Source organism: Dama dama, chromosome 19 (assembly GCF_033118175.1).
Source record: "Dama dama isolate Ldn47 chromosome 19, ASM3311817v1, whole genome shotgun sequence".
In the NCBI taxonomy this organism is placed as follows: Eukaryota; Metazoa; Chordata; class Mammalia; order Artiodactyla; family Cervidae; genus Dama; species Dama dama.
Window position 1 is genome coordinate 37,807,181 of NC_083699.1, and position 15,581 is coordinate 37,822,761.

Sequence of the window (15,581 nt, forward strand, 5' to 3'; positions counted from 1 at the left end):
TGTAGTTTCCCAGTCCTGACGGCACATGCCACCCGTTTCCCCCACAGTCCCCTCAGGCAGAACTCAGCTGATGCCTGGGGATGGGCGATACTTAGTAAAATAAGAGACGGACACCAGGATCTGGTTAGCTGGATATATTTCTTTTTTTTGTTTGTTTTTGTTTTTGTCACAGAACACTGTTTGCAGTAGAGGAAACTGGCATTGCAGTCTGGTGGTAAAATGGCTTGTTCACATAAACCAGTACATGTTCATCCTTTAGCGCAAAAAGCCCTAATGGCGCGTACCCTATTGAAATTCAGGACATCTCCAATATTTTCTCTCTCTGTTTTTCTTTGTCATTTTTTTTTTTAATAAACATTTTCAAGGTTTGTCCAAAAGAAGGCCATATAGGTTCTTGGCTAGCGGAAGACAATTCAGAACAGTTGTTGCACACTTGGACTGTCACCTTCTCCAGGCTGGCAGTTGATATTTTTTTTTCCAACTCATTTTTATTAAAAAAATAAAAAAATGCTCCAACTATCAGTTTTACAAAATCTCTAAGGGAAACACAAGAGCAAGGTGCTGAGGTAAAAAACACCTGAGGTAGCTTTTTTTGTGTGTTTTTCTCGTTAAAAAAATCTGTAAATTTAACGCCCTGGGCCAACGACCTCGTGTAAATTGCTATTTTCCTCCATATTTTTTTAAAAAGAAAGAAATCATTTCGCTGAATATTGATGGCTTATACACCAAAATGTAAAAAGACAAAATACATTCTTTCTTTGTGGAATTTTTCTTTTGTTTGTTTGGTTGGTTTGATGGGTTCCTGTTTTCCTCTTCCAAAATGCTAGGACAAGTACCATTGACTCTTGTTCTTTTGAGTAACCAAGTGTAAGTTGAGGCTGGTTTGTTTGTTTCGCTTTTGTTCCTTTTGTGTGATGTGATACTCAGAGCACTGCTTTGCCTGGGGGGTGCGTAGATATGGGAATTGAGACAGAGGGATGAGGGAATTAAAAAGAATGGGGATGGAGAAGATGGGGAGGGAGAGGGGACGGGGGAAGAGATAAACAGAGAGAGACAGAGAATTATATAGCAGTATGCAAAAACCAGTTTAAAACCTGTGAAGCAAAGAGAAATGGGTGTGAGAGTTAGACAGGGATGAAGAGAGACAGAGTTTCCTCTTCAGAGAGACGGTATCCCTTCTGTTGACATACACAGGTGATCCAGAACTGCTGTGAGTGTCCTTTCGATGAGATTTCCCTCCAGGTGAATTTTGTGTGGGTGGTCTTGAAGTTCCTTACTAAACCATTAGACCTCCCAGAGGATGACTTTATTCTTTAAAGTCTAGAAAAGCCTGCTTTCTCTTGAAAAAGAAAAAAGAATTAATAATTGATTAAAAAAAATTGGAGTTAGTTGAGTTATTTGATATATTATTTCTAAAATATATTAACGCCGCAGGCACCCTGTGTAACCCACAGGCCACATATCTTAACATCTTTCCCTTCTAATATGTACATACATGTACAGAGACAATTTTCCACAAAAAGAAAAGGGTGTGAATTTTGCTTTGATTTGAACACGTTCACCTATGTTAGTTCAACTAAAAGGGATAGCGTGGTGGGAGTTGAGAGATCCGAGTGGATGGTGAAGTGGATGGCTGGGAAGCCTGCAGAGGCCCCGGGGGGAGGCGGGAGGCTGGGCCTCGACACAGCTGCCCTCCCGCCTCCCTTCCTGCCCCCCGGATTCTCAGGGCCTCTGCAGAGCCCCTGGCGCCTCCGCAGACTTCTCATTCCTCAGGATGGTCTTTGGTTTGCTCCCGATCTGGCTGGCTGTGTTTGGTCTCATTCTGTCAGGTGTTGGAAGGGCTACATTCATCCGTTGTTTGCTGGTGCCTGTGGGAGCCTCACTTGCTGCGCTGTGAGGCGACTCCCTGAGGATATTTCTGCTCCTGCTGCTTCACCTGCTGTACAATTTCCCTGATCTTGCGCTGTGCAGTCTGCAGCAAGGGAGAGGAGGGGGGTGGGGGGAGAAAAGGAACCCAGTTCTGAGGACAGGCAGAGGGGAGTGGGAGAGTGGGCTTGGGACTTGTGGGGAGGAGGTGGTAACCTCAGACTCCCAGCAGGGAAAGTGTCATCTGGACTCTACTGCAGTAAAGTGGCAGAGTTCCCCACCCCCACCCCAAGGCTGCTAGGTGGAAGGTAAGAAAGTGGGATCCCAGGAACCACAACCAGGGCATCAGTGACTCAGGACTGTGCAGAGGTCAGACAGCATCATCCCTCCTAGCTACACTCACTCCAGTGTCCAATGCTGCCCCCTGCCCCTCTGCCTTCCTAGAGTGTGGTGTATAGTGGGGATATGACAGTCAATGGCATGGGGAGAAAGTGAGAAACTGGCCCAGACACTAACTCCACCCTGAACAAGTGGAGAAAACACATGAACCCACACCTGCCCTCTCACCCACCCTGGCGCTCCTTTTGCAGGGAAAGCCCTGCCATTGAGACCTGTGCCCAGGGCTGGGAGGGGAGAGCCACAGGGGCGGTGTGGCCGGTGACTGTAGAAGTCTCAGGGTGCCCGTGGGTCACAGGGCCTGGCAAAGCGTGGCATCGGGAACGTGGGCTAAAACCCAGACACACCTGCTGTGTCAGTGGAGACCGCCTCTGCTCCTTCAGGATGGGGACTGGACTCTGCTTTGTCCCACCCCTACCCCATCCATAACAAAGCATTAGAAAGAACCAGGTCACATGATGCTGAGGGGCTGGCCCTTCTGACTGGACAAGCAGCAGCTGTGCGGAGCTCTGAGTCTTAATGAGGGGTGTCGTGCAGCAGAGGCGAGGAAAGAGAAACACGGGTTTCCTAGGATGAGCGTTTAACCTGTAATAGTGTCATTGTGGCACCCAGGCTGGTCCTCAGGGTCCAAGGGTGACCCTTCCTGGTAAGTGACTCCCGGCAGGGAAAGGCTGTGACTGAGGCCTGGTCAGGAGGATGAGGGAACGCAAGAGCTTGCAGTCCAGCATTTGAGAGGCTGAACTGTATTTGCTTGATTCCAAAGCTCTACGCCCTTCCTCAGCCTCCTCTAGCAGAGCCGGGAGAGCAACAGTAAGCTGAGGAACGGTCGCCCCTGCCCTGTTCCATCTGCATGGGGGGTCAGGGCAGGGGTGTGCGCAGGGCCTGGGGCCACCCGACAGGTCACCAAGAGCTTAGAGACTTGACAAGAGATTAGCAGGAGAGACTGGACGCTCACAGCACAGGTACCTGACTGGCAAAGAAATGCCCGATAATTCTGACAATCACTTCCTCATTTTCATCTGGTGTTTGGTCACGAGGCACGATGACTTCTGCACTGGTTAAGTTCTGCAGTTCATTGACCTGTGGAGGAAGAAACCAAAAAACGTGTGACTCGCTTCATTGCAGTATCTCCAAGGCATGTCAGAGGACCTGGGTGGAACTCTGGTCCCTATTCTTTCCCGCTGCTGTGTGTGTGGGTTTCCAGGGGCAGGAGGTGGCTCCCTGTCTTCACTTCCCAGCTCGTAGCCTAGATGCAGCTTGTCTGGACTCAGGACCCTGGTTTTTCGGGGTCTGGCTTAGCACTGTGAATCTGAGGCCCTCAGCTCCGGATGATGCTGATTACATTTTTGTCCTAGCAGAGTCAGGGGTGGGGGTCTGAGGGAAGTCGGGCCAGGAGACGAAGCCAGCTCAGAGCACACTCACGGTTTTGCCGCCCTTGCCGATCACACGGCCGGCTGTAGAGGAGGGCACTCGGATGTGGGCTTCCAGCTTCACCTCCTCTTTGGGGTTAAAGAAGTTTTCTTCTTTCAGTTTCCCAAAGATCCGCCCCTGGGCCTGAGAGAGCAAGACATGTCAAACTGCTTTAGCAGCACTGCTGTGGGAACTGGTGAGTCAAGGCATGGCACAACCCCGGCCCCATGCTCACCAAGGCCCGCTCAGCTGGCTCAGACCCAGTGGGCACATGCCTTCCACACCCAAGTGCACCTTGCAGACATGCATAGACACTCCTGTGTCTTCAGGTTTGCACACGATCGCACAGGGAGCTTTCTGTGTGTAGGTACAGGGTGGAACTACCTGTAGTCTTTGTATCCTGAGCACCTATAAATATTTGCTTGAATGAATTTGTTCAGGGAATTCTTAACTTCCTCCCACCCACAGTATGTTCATAAGTCTGTTATTAAAGGATGGGGGCAAGGGTGGTGGTGACAGAATTTGCTTTTTGATGGAGGTAGTGTAGTCAAGAGCTTAATGTTCTTTTTAAAATTTGAAGAACTTAAAAAGTATTTATTTATTTAATGGCTGCACTGCTCAACATATGGGATTTTAGTTTCCTGATCAGGGGTCAAACCTGTACCCCTTGCAGTGGAAACATAGAGTCTTAACCATTGGACTGCCAGGGAAATCCCTAAAAGGATTAAAAAAAACTGAGATATAACTTACATAACCTAAAATTCTGCACTTTCAAGTGTACACTCCAGTGGTTTTTAGGACATTCATTACGTTGTGTAACCACCACCACTCTTCAGAACGTTTCTATCCCATTCCCCCAGATAAAACCTGCACCTAATAGCAGACAGTCCCAGTTCCTCCTCTCTAGTCCCTGGCAACCATTAAACTACTTCTGTCTGTATGGATTTGCCTTTTCTGATGTTTCACATAAATGGAATATACCATATGTGGCCTGCTGTGTCTTCTTTCTCTCACTGGGTGGAATGTTTTCTAGGTTCACCTATGATGTAGTGTGCGTCAGAATTTCACTGTTTTCATGGCTGACTGATATCCTATTATGTCGTTATACCACATTTTGCTTATCCATCATGAGTTGAAGGATTATTGTCCTTGAACATTTATACATGTGTTTTTTTCTCAGACACATTTTAAATATTTTTAATACTAATTATATTTTTATAAATATGTTTCTTTTAGAAAACTGAATTTATAATTTTCCTATAATTATAGGAAAGGGTGAAAAAGTAAAAACAAAATACTGCAGGAGAAGGGAGACAGCTGGCAGAGTATTAACAGAAGGACTTGAGCTCACCTCCTCTCACGAAAACACCAAAATCACAACCAACTGCTGAACAACCATCAACAAAAAGACTGGAAGCTTTCCAAAAAGATAATCTGCATCCGAAAACAAAGAAGCCACAACAAGATGGCAGGAAGGGTGCTGTCACAATATAATATCCCATACCCACCAGGCCACCCACAAACTGGAAACGAATTATACTGCAGAGGTTCTCCCAGAGGAGAGTTCTGAGCCCCATGCCAGGCTCCCCAGGCTGGGCGTCTGGCATCCCAAGGAGGAGTCTTCATAGCATTTGGTTTGAAGGGCCAGAGGCACTTGAGTGCAGGAGCTCCACAGGACTGAGGGAAGCAGAGACTCCACTCTTGGAGGGTGCACACAAGGGTTCATGTACCCTGGGACCCAAGGCAAAGCAGTGACTCCACGGGAGCGAGTCAGACCTACCTGTAGGTTTTGGAGAGTCTCCTGGGGAGGCGGGGATTGGCTGTGGCCCACTGTGGGGCAAGGACACTGGCAGCGGAGGCCCCAGGGAATATTCCTCAACGTGAGCTCTCCTGGAGGTCACCATTTGGTACTGAGGCCTGGCCCCACCCAACAGCCTGCAAGCTCCAGTGCTGGGGATGCTTCAGGCCAACCAACAGGGTGGGAACACAGCCCCAGCAATCAACCAACACAATGCGTAAAGCTGTCCTGAGTCCACAGGCACCTCAAGACATGCCCTTTGACATGGCCCTGCCCACAAGAGGGACTAGAGCCAGCCCCATCCACCAGCTGGCAGGCACCAGTCACTACCACCGGGAAGCCTGTACAAACCCCTGAACCAACCTCACCCACCAAGGGGCAGACATGAGAAGCAAGAACTACAATCCAGAGCCTACAGAAGGGAGACCACAAACACAAAATGAGACAGCAGAGAAGTATGTTCCAGATGAAGGAACAAGATAAAACCCCAAAAGAACAACTAAATGATATCGAGATAGGCAATCTACCTGAAGGTAGAGAAGAGACTACACATGGACATCACCAGTTGATCAATACCGAAATCAGATTGATTATATTCTTTGCAGGCAAAGATGGAGAAGCTCTATACAGTCAGCAAAAACAAACTGACTGTGGCTCAGACCATGAACTCCTGATTGCCAAATTCAGACTGAAATTGAAGAAAGCAGGGAAAACCACTAGACCATTCAGGTATGACCTAAATCAAATCCCTTAAGATTATACAGTGTAAGTGACAAATAGATTCAAGGGATTAGATCTGCTAGAGTGCCTGAATAATTATGGATGGAGGTTCGTAACATTGTACAGGAGGCAGGGATCAAGATCATCCCCAAGAAAAAGAAGTGCAAAAAGGCAAAATGGTTGTCTAAGGAGGACTTACAAATAGCTGTGAAAAGAAGAGAAGTGAAAGGCAAGAGAGAAAAGGAAAGATACACCCATTTGAATGCAGAGTTCCAAAGAATAGCAAGGAGAGATAGAAAGCCTTCCTCAGCGATCAATGCAAAAAAATAGAGGAAAACAATAGAATGGGAAAGACTAGAGATCTCTTCAAGAAAATTAGAGATACCAAGGGAACATTTCATGTAAAGATGGGCTCAATAAAGGACAGAAATGGTATGGACCTAAGAGAAGCAGAAGATATTAAGAAGAGGTGGCAGGAATACACAGAAGAACTGTACAAAAAAGATCTTCATGACCCAGATAATCACGATGGTGTGATCACTCACCTAGAGCCAGACATCCTGGAATGTGAAGTCACGTGGGCCTTAGGAAGCATCACTATGAACAAAGTTAGTGGAGGTGATGGAATTCCAAATGAGCTATTTCAAACCCTAAAAGATGATGCTGTGAAAGTGCTGCACTCCATATGCCAGCAAATTTGGATCATTTAAAAAAGCAAGAGAGTTCCAGAAAGACATCTATTTCTGCTTTCTTGACTGTGCCAAAGCCTTTGACTGTATTGATCACAACAAACTGTGGAAAATTCTGAAAGGGATGGGAATACCAGACCACCTGACCTGCCTCTTGAGAAACCTGTATGCAGGTCAGGAAGCAACAGTTAGAACTGGACATGGAACAACAGACTGGTTCCAAATAGGAAAAGGAGTACGTCAAGGCTGTATATTGTCACTCTCCTTATTTAACTTCTATGCAGAGTACATCATGAGACACGCTGGGTTGGAGGAAGCACAAGCTGGAATCAAGATTGCTGGGAGGAATATCAATAACCTCAGATATGCAGATGACACCACCCTTATGGCAGAAAGTGAAGAACTACTAAAGAGCTTCTTGATGAAAGTGAAAGAGGACAGTGAAAAGGTTGGCTTAAAACTCAACATTCAGTAAACTAAGATCATGGCATCTGGTCCCATCACTTCATGGCAAATAGATGGGGAAACAATGGAAACAGTGGCAGACTTTATTTTGGGGGGGGCTCCAAAATCACTGCAGATGGTGACTGCAGCCATGAAATTAAGACACTTGCTCCTTGGAAGAAAAGTTATGACTAACCTAGACCGCATATTAAAAAGCAGACACATTACTTTGCCAACAAAGGTCCATCTAGTCAAAGCTTTGGTTTTTCCAGTAGTCATGTATGTCCTGGCTATTATAAACATTGCTGCGATGAACCAGTAGTCATGTATGGATGTGAGAGTTGGACTATAAAAAAAAGCTGAGCACTGAAGAATTGATGCTTTTGAACTGTGGTGTTGGAGAAGACCTTTGAGAGTCCCTTGGACTGCAAGGAGATCAAACCAGTCCATCCTAAAGGAAATTAGTCCTGAATATTCACTGGAAGGACTGATGCTGAAGCTCTAAGTACTCCAATACTTTGGCCACCTGATGCAAAGAACGGACTCATTTGAAAAGACCCTGATGCTGGGAATGATTGAAGGTGGGAGGAGAAGGGGACGATAAAGGATGAGATGGTTAGATGGCATCACCGACTCAATGGACAAGAGTTTGAGTAAGCTCCAGGAGTTGGTGATCGACAGGGAAGTCTGGTGTACTGTAGTCCATGGGGTCACAAAGAGTCAGACACGACTGAGCGACTGAACTGAATCTACCTGAAAAAGAATTCAAAATAATGATAGTAAAGAATGACCTAAGATTTTGGAAGTGTTTGTTTAACAAAGAGCTAGAAGATGAACAATAGCACAGAGATGAACAATACAATAACTGAAATGAAAAATATACTAGAAGGAATCAATAACAGAATAAAGGAGGCAGAAGAATGAATAAGTGAGTTGGGAGACAGATTGGTGAAAATCACACTGTGGAACAGAATAAAGAATGAAATGAGCAAGTCTAAGAGACCTCTGGGGCAACATTAAGTGCACTAGCATTCACATTATAGAGGTTCTAGAGGAAGATGAGAGAGAAATGGCCTGAGAAAAGAAAGTGATGAAAGGGAAAAACCTACAACAAAGGATAGCCAGCAAGACTCTCATTCAGAATCAATGAATAAGTCAAAAGCTTTACAGATAAGCAAAAGCTAAGAGAATTCACTACTTTATAACAAATGCTAAAGGAACTTTTCTAGGTGGAAAAGCCCACAACTAGAAACAAGAAAATTATGAATGGGCAAGTTCACCAGTAAAGACAAAAATACAGTAAAGGTGGGAAATCATTCATACATAAATATGACGTCAAAACCAGTAATCATGAGGAGAGTACAAATGCAGGATATTGGAAAGGCATTTGAAATTAGACCAGCAACTTTATTAAACAATGTTGTATATATTAACAAGACGGCTATGTCAAAACCTCCTGGTAACTGCAAACCAAAAAATCTATAATAGATACACAAAAAACAGTCCAAATGCAACACTAAAGGTAGTCATCAAATTGTGAGAGAACAAAAGCGGAAGGGAAGAAAAAAGACTTACAGAATCAAACCTGAAACAATTAACAAAATGGCAATAAGAACATACATATTGATAATTACCTTAAATGTAAACAGATTAAATGCTCCAACCAAAAGTGATACACACACACACACACACACAGAGTGGGATGTTACTCAGCCCATTTAAAAAAATATTTAAAAAAGAATAAATACCATTTGTAGTAACATGGATGGACCTAGAGATTATCATATTAAGTAAATCAGAGACAAATATATGATATCACTTATATGTGGAATCTAAAAAAGTGATACAAGTAAACTTATTTACCAAACAAGGAAACAGGTTCACAGACAAAAAACAAACGTGGTTACCAAGGGGGAAATTAGGGGTGGGGGGATAAATTAGGAGTTTGGGATTATCATATGTCAACAAAGACTTACTATATAGTACAGGGGACTCTACTCAACATTATGTAATAAGCTACATGGGAAAACAACCTGAAAAAGAATGGATGTGTGTATAACTAAATACCTGAAACTAACATAGCATTGAAAAAAAACTGTACTCCAATATAAAGTAAAGGAATGCATCCCTCCAAACCCTTCCAACAAACTGCTATTTCTCTTCACACCCTGTGTTTATGCTCCATCTTCAAAACCATGGCCAAGGGATCAGAGATGTTCCCAAGGGGATGCCATCTGAACTGGGCACTGACAGTCCACTTTTCACAGGAGAGAAGGTAAGCAGGGCTCCGTGTAGAGGGCACAGCCTGGAGGTGGGGAAGATAGGGTGGGTCGGAGACTATTGCAGGAAGAGAAATGGAGATAGGATGGAGCCTCCAAAGAAGAGCCTGAAGCTGCCTCTGGGGTAGCTGCACTTGCTAAAGGTCCTCAGCACCCCCAACAGGAAGCCCTGCGCTCAGGACTGAGCGGGGTTCTTGGCACTGACCTTGAACTGAGCTTCAGGTGGGCCGGTGATGATGACCATCCTTTCACTGACGTCTGGGCCTTCTGCTGGGGCGATCTGCAGTTCACAAAGCAAGAGGGAAACGCTGCTGCTCAGTGCTGTTCCCTGAGCCCCTTCTCGTGGAAGTGGGTGGCACCCCTACTAGCAAGAGATCACAGGACTCACGCCTTTGCACCCGGGACTCTGACCCTGATGCTTCCACCCTGGGTCTTAGGAGAAATGACATTAGTGCCCAGAATCAAATTCAGGTGGGAAGCAGGTTACTAACAGTTACTGCCTGTCCCTGCCCCAACACCAGCAGTAACCAACCTCTTCACCAAGGAGCCCTCTAGCCCACCCAGGGCCAAGAGGCGAGGAAGGGCTGGTCAACAGAGGAGTTCAGTCGGAGCCAGTCTGCAGGAAAGGGCATCCGGGTTCTCATTCTTGGCTGCCGGTGACAACTGGACTAGAGCAGGCGTGACTAGGACTGTGATGGCGCCTAAGCAAGCATGAGGACACCCTGGTTCCAGCATGCTCTGCACACCCCTCCCCTCCCCACAGGTAGGAACATGGTTGAACCTGGCAAGCTGGAAACCTAGCTCTCACTCTCAATCTGACATTAACACAACTCAAGATGGACCAAGTATACATTTTTTTGTTATAGCCTCTTTATATATTCCCCATTGTAACAAAATTACTTTTACTTATTTATTATTTATTAATTACTCTTATTAGGTCATACTGCACAGCTTTCAGATCTCAGTTCCCCATCAGGGATCGAACACATGTCCCTTGCAGTGGAAGCTTAGGATCCTACCCACTGGACCACCAGGGAACTCCTGTAAAGTTACTTTAAACTGAGTTAAAAGTACACGGGGCATTTAGGGATGAGCCAGGTTAGCACACCAATGCACCTCATGAGGCCGTATGCACCATCCAGAGACACCATCCCCAAGACTGATCTGAACTGTTCAACATGAACATGACGCACCACTAATGTGGTGTCTGAAGTTACCGTCTCTGAGCCACTGTGTCTGAGTCTTGGTCTCCCCTCAAAAGACCTCCGCCTCCACAGGGTTTAATTTACTTTTCTCTTAGTACACATCCTAAGCCAGGCTGCATCTGCAGGCTTCAGGGTCCTGTGTCACTTTCCCAGCTTTGCTGTGAAGACAGAGCCAAGGCCTGCTCTGACCTGAGCCCACTCTGGAAAGAGAGACCCTTCTCCAAGACCTCAAGGAAGATCCAGCCCTGACTACTCAGTGGTATGAGGATGAACGCTGAGACACAGGTCACCGATCACTGAGCTTCTTGGAGGATCTTCCCTCTGCTGTGGGCAGACTGCCTGCCAGCCTCCAACCTCAGGGCTGCAGCCTCAGGTAAAAAACGCAGATATGTTCAGGGGACTGAGACCCTCCAGCAGGCTGCAACACAGATCACTGGTGAGGGGGCAGTCCAGTGGTTAAGATTTCACCTTCTAATGCAGGGGTGCAGGTTCGATCCCTGGTCAGGGAGCTGATCCCACATGCCTTATGGCCAAAAGACCAAAGCATAAAGCAGAAGCAATATTGTAACAAATTCAATAAAGGCTTTAAAAATGGTCCACATCAAAAAAAGAAAAAAAATCTTAAAAAAAGATGACTAGTGGGAACCGCTGTCTCTACTTCTAGATCCATAGGTGGCATTAAACCTGCTCTTGTGTGCAAGGGTCAATGAGAGTGATAGAGCATGGGCACAGTGGTTCCCAGCTCTTATCCACCCAAACTGAGAAAGGCTAATTCCCAAGTCATGTTGACCCAATCAGTTCTCACAGCCACCTTGCTCCAGTTCTGAAAGAAAGTCATCTGTCCCCTACCCGGCATTCCCAGCCCAGCCTGGCACTCCGCAGGCAAACATTCCGAGAGGACCTGCAATGAGGACCCCATTCTATGACTGAAGCAAACGGGACACAGAAAGATGGGGTGACCACCAAGATCATGGGTGAGCAGGGCTGGAGTGAGGACTGGGAATTGTGTGTGACATTCTTAAACCTGCCGTCCAGAGGCTCTGGAGGCTAAGCAGGTGATGAGGTCTCAGCTCTTGCCTGTGACGGAAGCATCTCAGCCCACCGCCTTCCAGCACTGTGCTCCCATGTTAGTGTAAAGCTTGCCCCTGCCCCGGCAGCATCAAATGTGCCTCTAGGCATGGCCCCTGAAGACCAGCAGGGCAGGCTGGGGGTGGTTCTCCAGAGCAGGTGAGATCATCACCTTTAGAGACAGATGCTGTCAGAGACTCGTCAAAATAAAGAAAACTAGCAAAAACCAGATCAATTTTAATAAGTAGGAAATGTCTCTAGCAAATGCTTGGCTTCCCTGGTTTCCTCTCTCTCCTGCTGCTCTAGAGAAAGCCAGAGCCCATTCTGTTCCCTGGCCCAGCCTTGTGGTCTCTGCCCAGCACAGAAGTTCACACTACTGCTCAGTTCTGCTGGGATACCGAGCGACTGTGGGAAGGCTCAGGGGAAGCCGACGGGGTCGATCCTTCTCTACTTACCTGAAGGCTTGCTGGAATGACTGGTCAAGCATTCAGAGTGCTATAGTGAGAAAACACTGGACCAGAGACAGGAGAGCCTGGTCCAATCTCAGCTCTCATATGCTTTAGCTTTGTGGCCGTCAACATGTCAATGAAACACTGGGCCCTGGTTCCTTAGGGGCAAGGGCAAGTGGAGAGTTATTGCTGCAGTCAGCCCCGGGAGGGGCCCCATAGCCTGCAAGTCAGCAGAGCTGCTATCTAAGCCTTGCTGTGTCCCATTCCCTCTTTCCATCTCACTCTTCTCAGTGGAAATAGGATTTAATGAGACCGTTCTTCAAGTCCCTTCCAGTTGAAATTGTTTCTGCTCTTGCATTGCATCTCAGACCACAGACCCGACACCTCAGTATGCAGCCAGCCCAGTGGTTGTCCACACCCTACCTGTCCCACTTGGAGGGTGGGCCCAGCACAGCCTGTCGCACCTAGGCTGGGGTCTCACCTGCAGCAAGCCTGCTGGGTACAGAGGCTCTCGCTGCTCCGCCACTGGCCACCCCCCACTCTCGGGCTCTCCTTCAGTCTGTGCACTTTGTGGGTGAGACCAACAAGGCCGGGAGGGAAAATGATTTACCTACATAACATTCTGTCATGGTCTCACTGCAGTCCTTGTTCTGTACCAATGTTTTTTTTTTTTTTTTTCCCTCCAGCACACTTGCTGTGGGAGAAATTCCAGCTCTTCTTGGGGAGAAAGTAAGCATTCTTTCTCTCCAAATCATGAGACTTCTTGCTCGGAATTCCGGGTTGTCCCATGGCAGCGAATTATTTTACGTAACAACGGAAACTCTGTTTCCGAAAGTGTTTCATGAGGCTTGGGACGTGCTCAGCATTCTGCCCGTGAGTCAGCGCTGATAGCCGGGCTTGGAGCAGGACCAGGGCTGAATAATCCTCCCCTTTCAGTTTCTCTGACGACTCTTCCCGTTATGCTCTGGGAGGCAGGATGTGGGTATGGAACTGCAGCGACCTCGGAGCTCGGGCGCTGCGTGAATCAAGGGGCCTTCCTCCCTGACCCCCTGCTCAGTGTCCAGGCTGCGTCTCGGGCTTTGTCACCAGCTTTTGTCTGTGGTTTCATCACTGCTTTTCAAAGAGCTTTTCATTCAAACTGTTTTGTTTCAAAGTTCAAGGGTTTCTGAAGTGGAGACTAACTAAGGCATCAAAGCACTGACAACTGCTGAGTATAAATTACCATTTCCCTCAGGCCCACAGTCCCTTCACTTGGGAGAATCCTGTTTTATCTTCAGGAGAGGAGGACAATGATAGCCCAAGAAAGACTAGGTTGGCTTATGTGTTACTAGTATTTGTTTTTCCTAATTCATTTGTCAGTTGAACAAAAAAAGAGTGAAGAGAGGTAAACATGAGTACATATGGAAACAGTGCTGAAGGCAGGTTTTCTAGGTCCTCCAAGATTCTGTGGGTGGTGTTAAGAATTCCCCAGGATGGACAGAAGGAATAAGGGACATGGGGTAAGTGGTGGGGGTGGAAGAGGGTTGGACACGGACGGCTGTCAAGAGCAGCTTTACCTTAATGGAGGCTCCGGCGAATCTGGCCAGCTGTTTAATGTGCGCCCCTTTCTTCCCGATGATGGCCCCCACGGCCTGGGTCGGGATGAAGAGATTCACGATCTCCTGCTCTGGATACTGGAAGGACAAGACGAGACAGACGCCATCACTCCCCTGCGGGCTGCCTCCCCAGGCACTCACCATTACAGACCAGTGGCCGGGTGCGACAAGGGATTCTTTATAGCCTGGGGCACTGCAGGTGGGAAGCTGGAGGGATGAACCTGAACAGTGGCCGTACTATTAATAACTACACTACAACCAGAGTGCAAATTTCTTTCGAGCAGCTCTGAATTCGCTGGTCCCAGCAAGCTGTCTGTTCACAGGCTTTCTGTGAAGTTCAAATGTGAGTATCTCTTATCTGTCTTCCTCCAAGGAATCAGTAGCTCGTAAGCATACCAGGCCTGAGGCACTTTGTTAGTGGGAATGCAGAGTTGCCCTACACCTCCTTGGCAGGAGCGGATGTTGCAGGGGCAATGGTTCACAATGAGGCTAATTAAACCTGCTCTGACTGGGCCGCACAGGGCCAGCCTAGAGAGACATGGGCAAGGGTGCTGGGGGCCTTTGCAGTCCCTGTCCATAGAGGCCTGTGGGAATGACACAGCCCACCTGCTGGACTTTTGTTAAAGAACTGTGGAGACTGTTCTTTAGCCCAGCATCACTTCCCCGCCCTTCCCCATAGCAGCTTCCAGCCACCCGTGGGATCTGTGGGCACGAGCAGGATGCTGACGGGCATCCTCCCGTGCGCGCGAGTGCCGGGTCGCCTCCTGTGCTGCCCTGCGATCACTCCCGGGACGGCCTGGGGCCACGGGCACAGCGTGCGCACCGTGGGCACGCCCTGGTCAGTCTGCCGAGGACTACCGGAGGGGGACGAGTGGCCGACGGAACTCAACTGTGGGCACTTACGGAGTGATGATGCGGGAACGGGCCAAACTGGTGAGGGGGGTACAAGCTGGAGAAATATCCGGAGTGGGTCTGCAGCAGGAGAGAAACAGTCCGTCAGTGGGGCCCGCAAGGCCGCTCACCAAACTCAGGGAGGCAAGACGCCCACACGTAGCACTGGCTCCCAGCACCACCGCTGCGCAGCCCTGAAGGCACACCTATCCCTCTGCAGCTCCGATCTCTGCTTCCTTCCCTGGCAGAGCCAAGCTCCGGGCTTCCCAGGAACCCAGGGTAGGGAACATGCACTCGCACCTTCTAACCTAACCTCAGGCAGAGAGGGAGGGCCAGTGGCTTCTCTTTTCTGGGGAATTATGAACCGTGGGTTAAATGACTAGAGGGTGCAGGACACGTCCAAGAGTTAGTCCAAACAAGCAAAGGAACGCAAATGTGTTCCTGGGGAAGTCAGATCACTGAGCTCCCAGAGAATCTCAGAAGGAATGGAGTGATGGAGAACAGAGGAATTAAAATGAAGCTGAGACAAGGGAGAAAATGAATGAATATATACACATGGGGGAGAGGGAAGCAGGGAACAGGAAAGCAGATGTGGTAGAAAAACACAGAGCTGTTAAGAAAATGGCATTCATTTTAAAAGTAGCTGCTTTTTATTCAAGGCCTGTGTCCCAGGCAATGTGGTAGATCCTTTATTCATAAACTCTCTCAATCCTCGTCATAGTCCTGCTAGACAGGAATACATCTGCTTTTATATATTTTATGGGCAGAACG

At 47.7% G+C, this 15,581-nt stretch overlaps 1 protein-coding gene and 1 long non-coding RNA gene across 5 annotated transcripts in view; one reads left to right on the forward strand and one right to left on the reverse strand.

Annotated features, from left to right (window-relative positions):
• Positions 1 to 119: 119 nt before the first annotated feature.
• Positions 120 to 15,581, reverse strand: part of IGF2BP2 (insulin like growth factor 2 mRNA binding protein 2) — a 164,128-nt gene continuing 148,666 nt past the window's right edge. For 3 of the 4 annotated variants that reach the window (XM_061166762.1, XM_061166763.1, XM_061166761.1), the window contains 6 exons: positions 14,823 to 14,891; positions 13,881 to 13,997; positions 9,808 to 9,882; positions 3,685 to 3,816; positions 3,229 to 3,342; positions 120 to 1,972 (listed from right to left, as the gene is read on the reverse strand). In XM_061166762.1, the coding sequence (XP_061022745.1) occupies positions 1,880 to 1,972; positions 3,229 to 3,342; positions 3,685 to 3,816; positions 9,808 to 9,882; positions 13,881 to 13,997; positions 14,823 to 14,891 (600 nt within the window). In that variant the 3' untranslated portion in view covers positions 120 to 1,879. Of the gene's footprint in view, positions 1,973 to 3,228; positions 3,343 to 3,684; positions 3,817 to 5,023; positions 9,629 to 9,807; positions 9,883 to 13,880; positions 13,998 to 14,822; positions 14,892 to 15,581 lie in introns of those variants that run through there. The other variant, XR_009696965.1, reaches the window with a different exon arrangement.
• Positions 10,136 to 13,815, forward strand: LOC133073392 (uncharacterized). Its single transcript, XR_009696966.1, has 3 exons — positions 10,136 to 11,781; positions 13,011 to 13,053; positions 13,756 to 13,815. It is a non-coding gene; the product is annotated as an uncharacterized LOC133073392 (long non-coding RNA).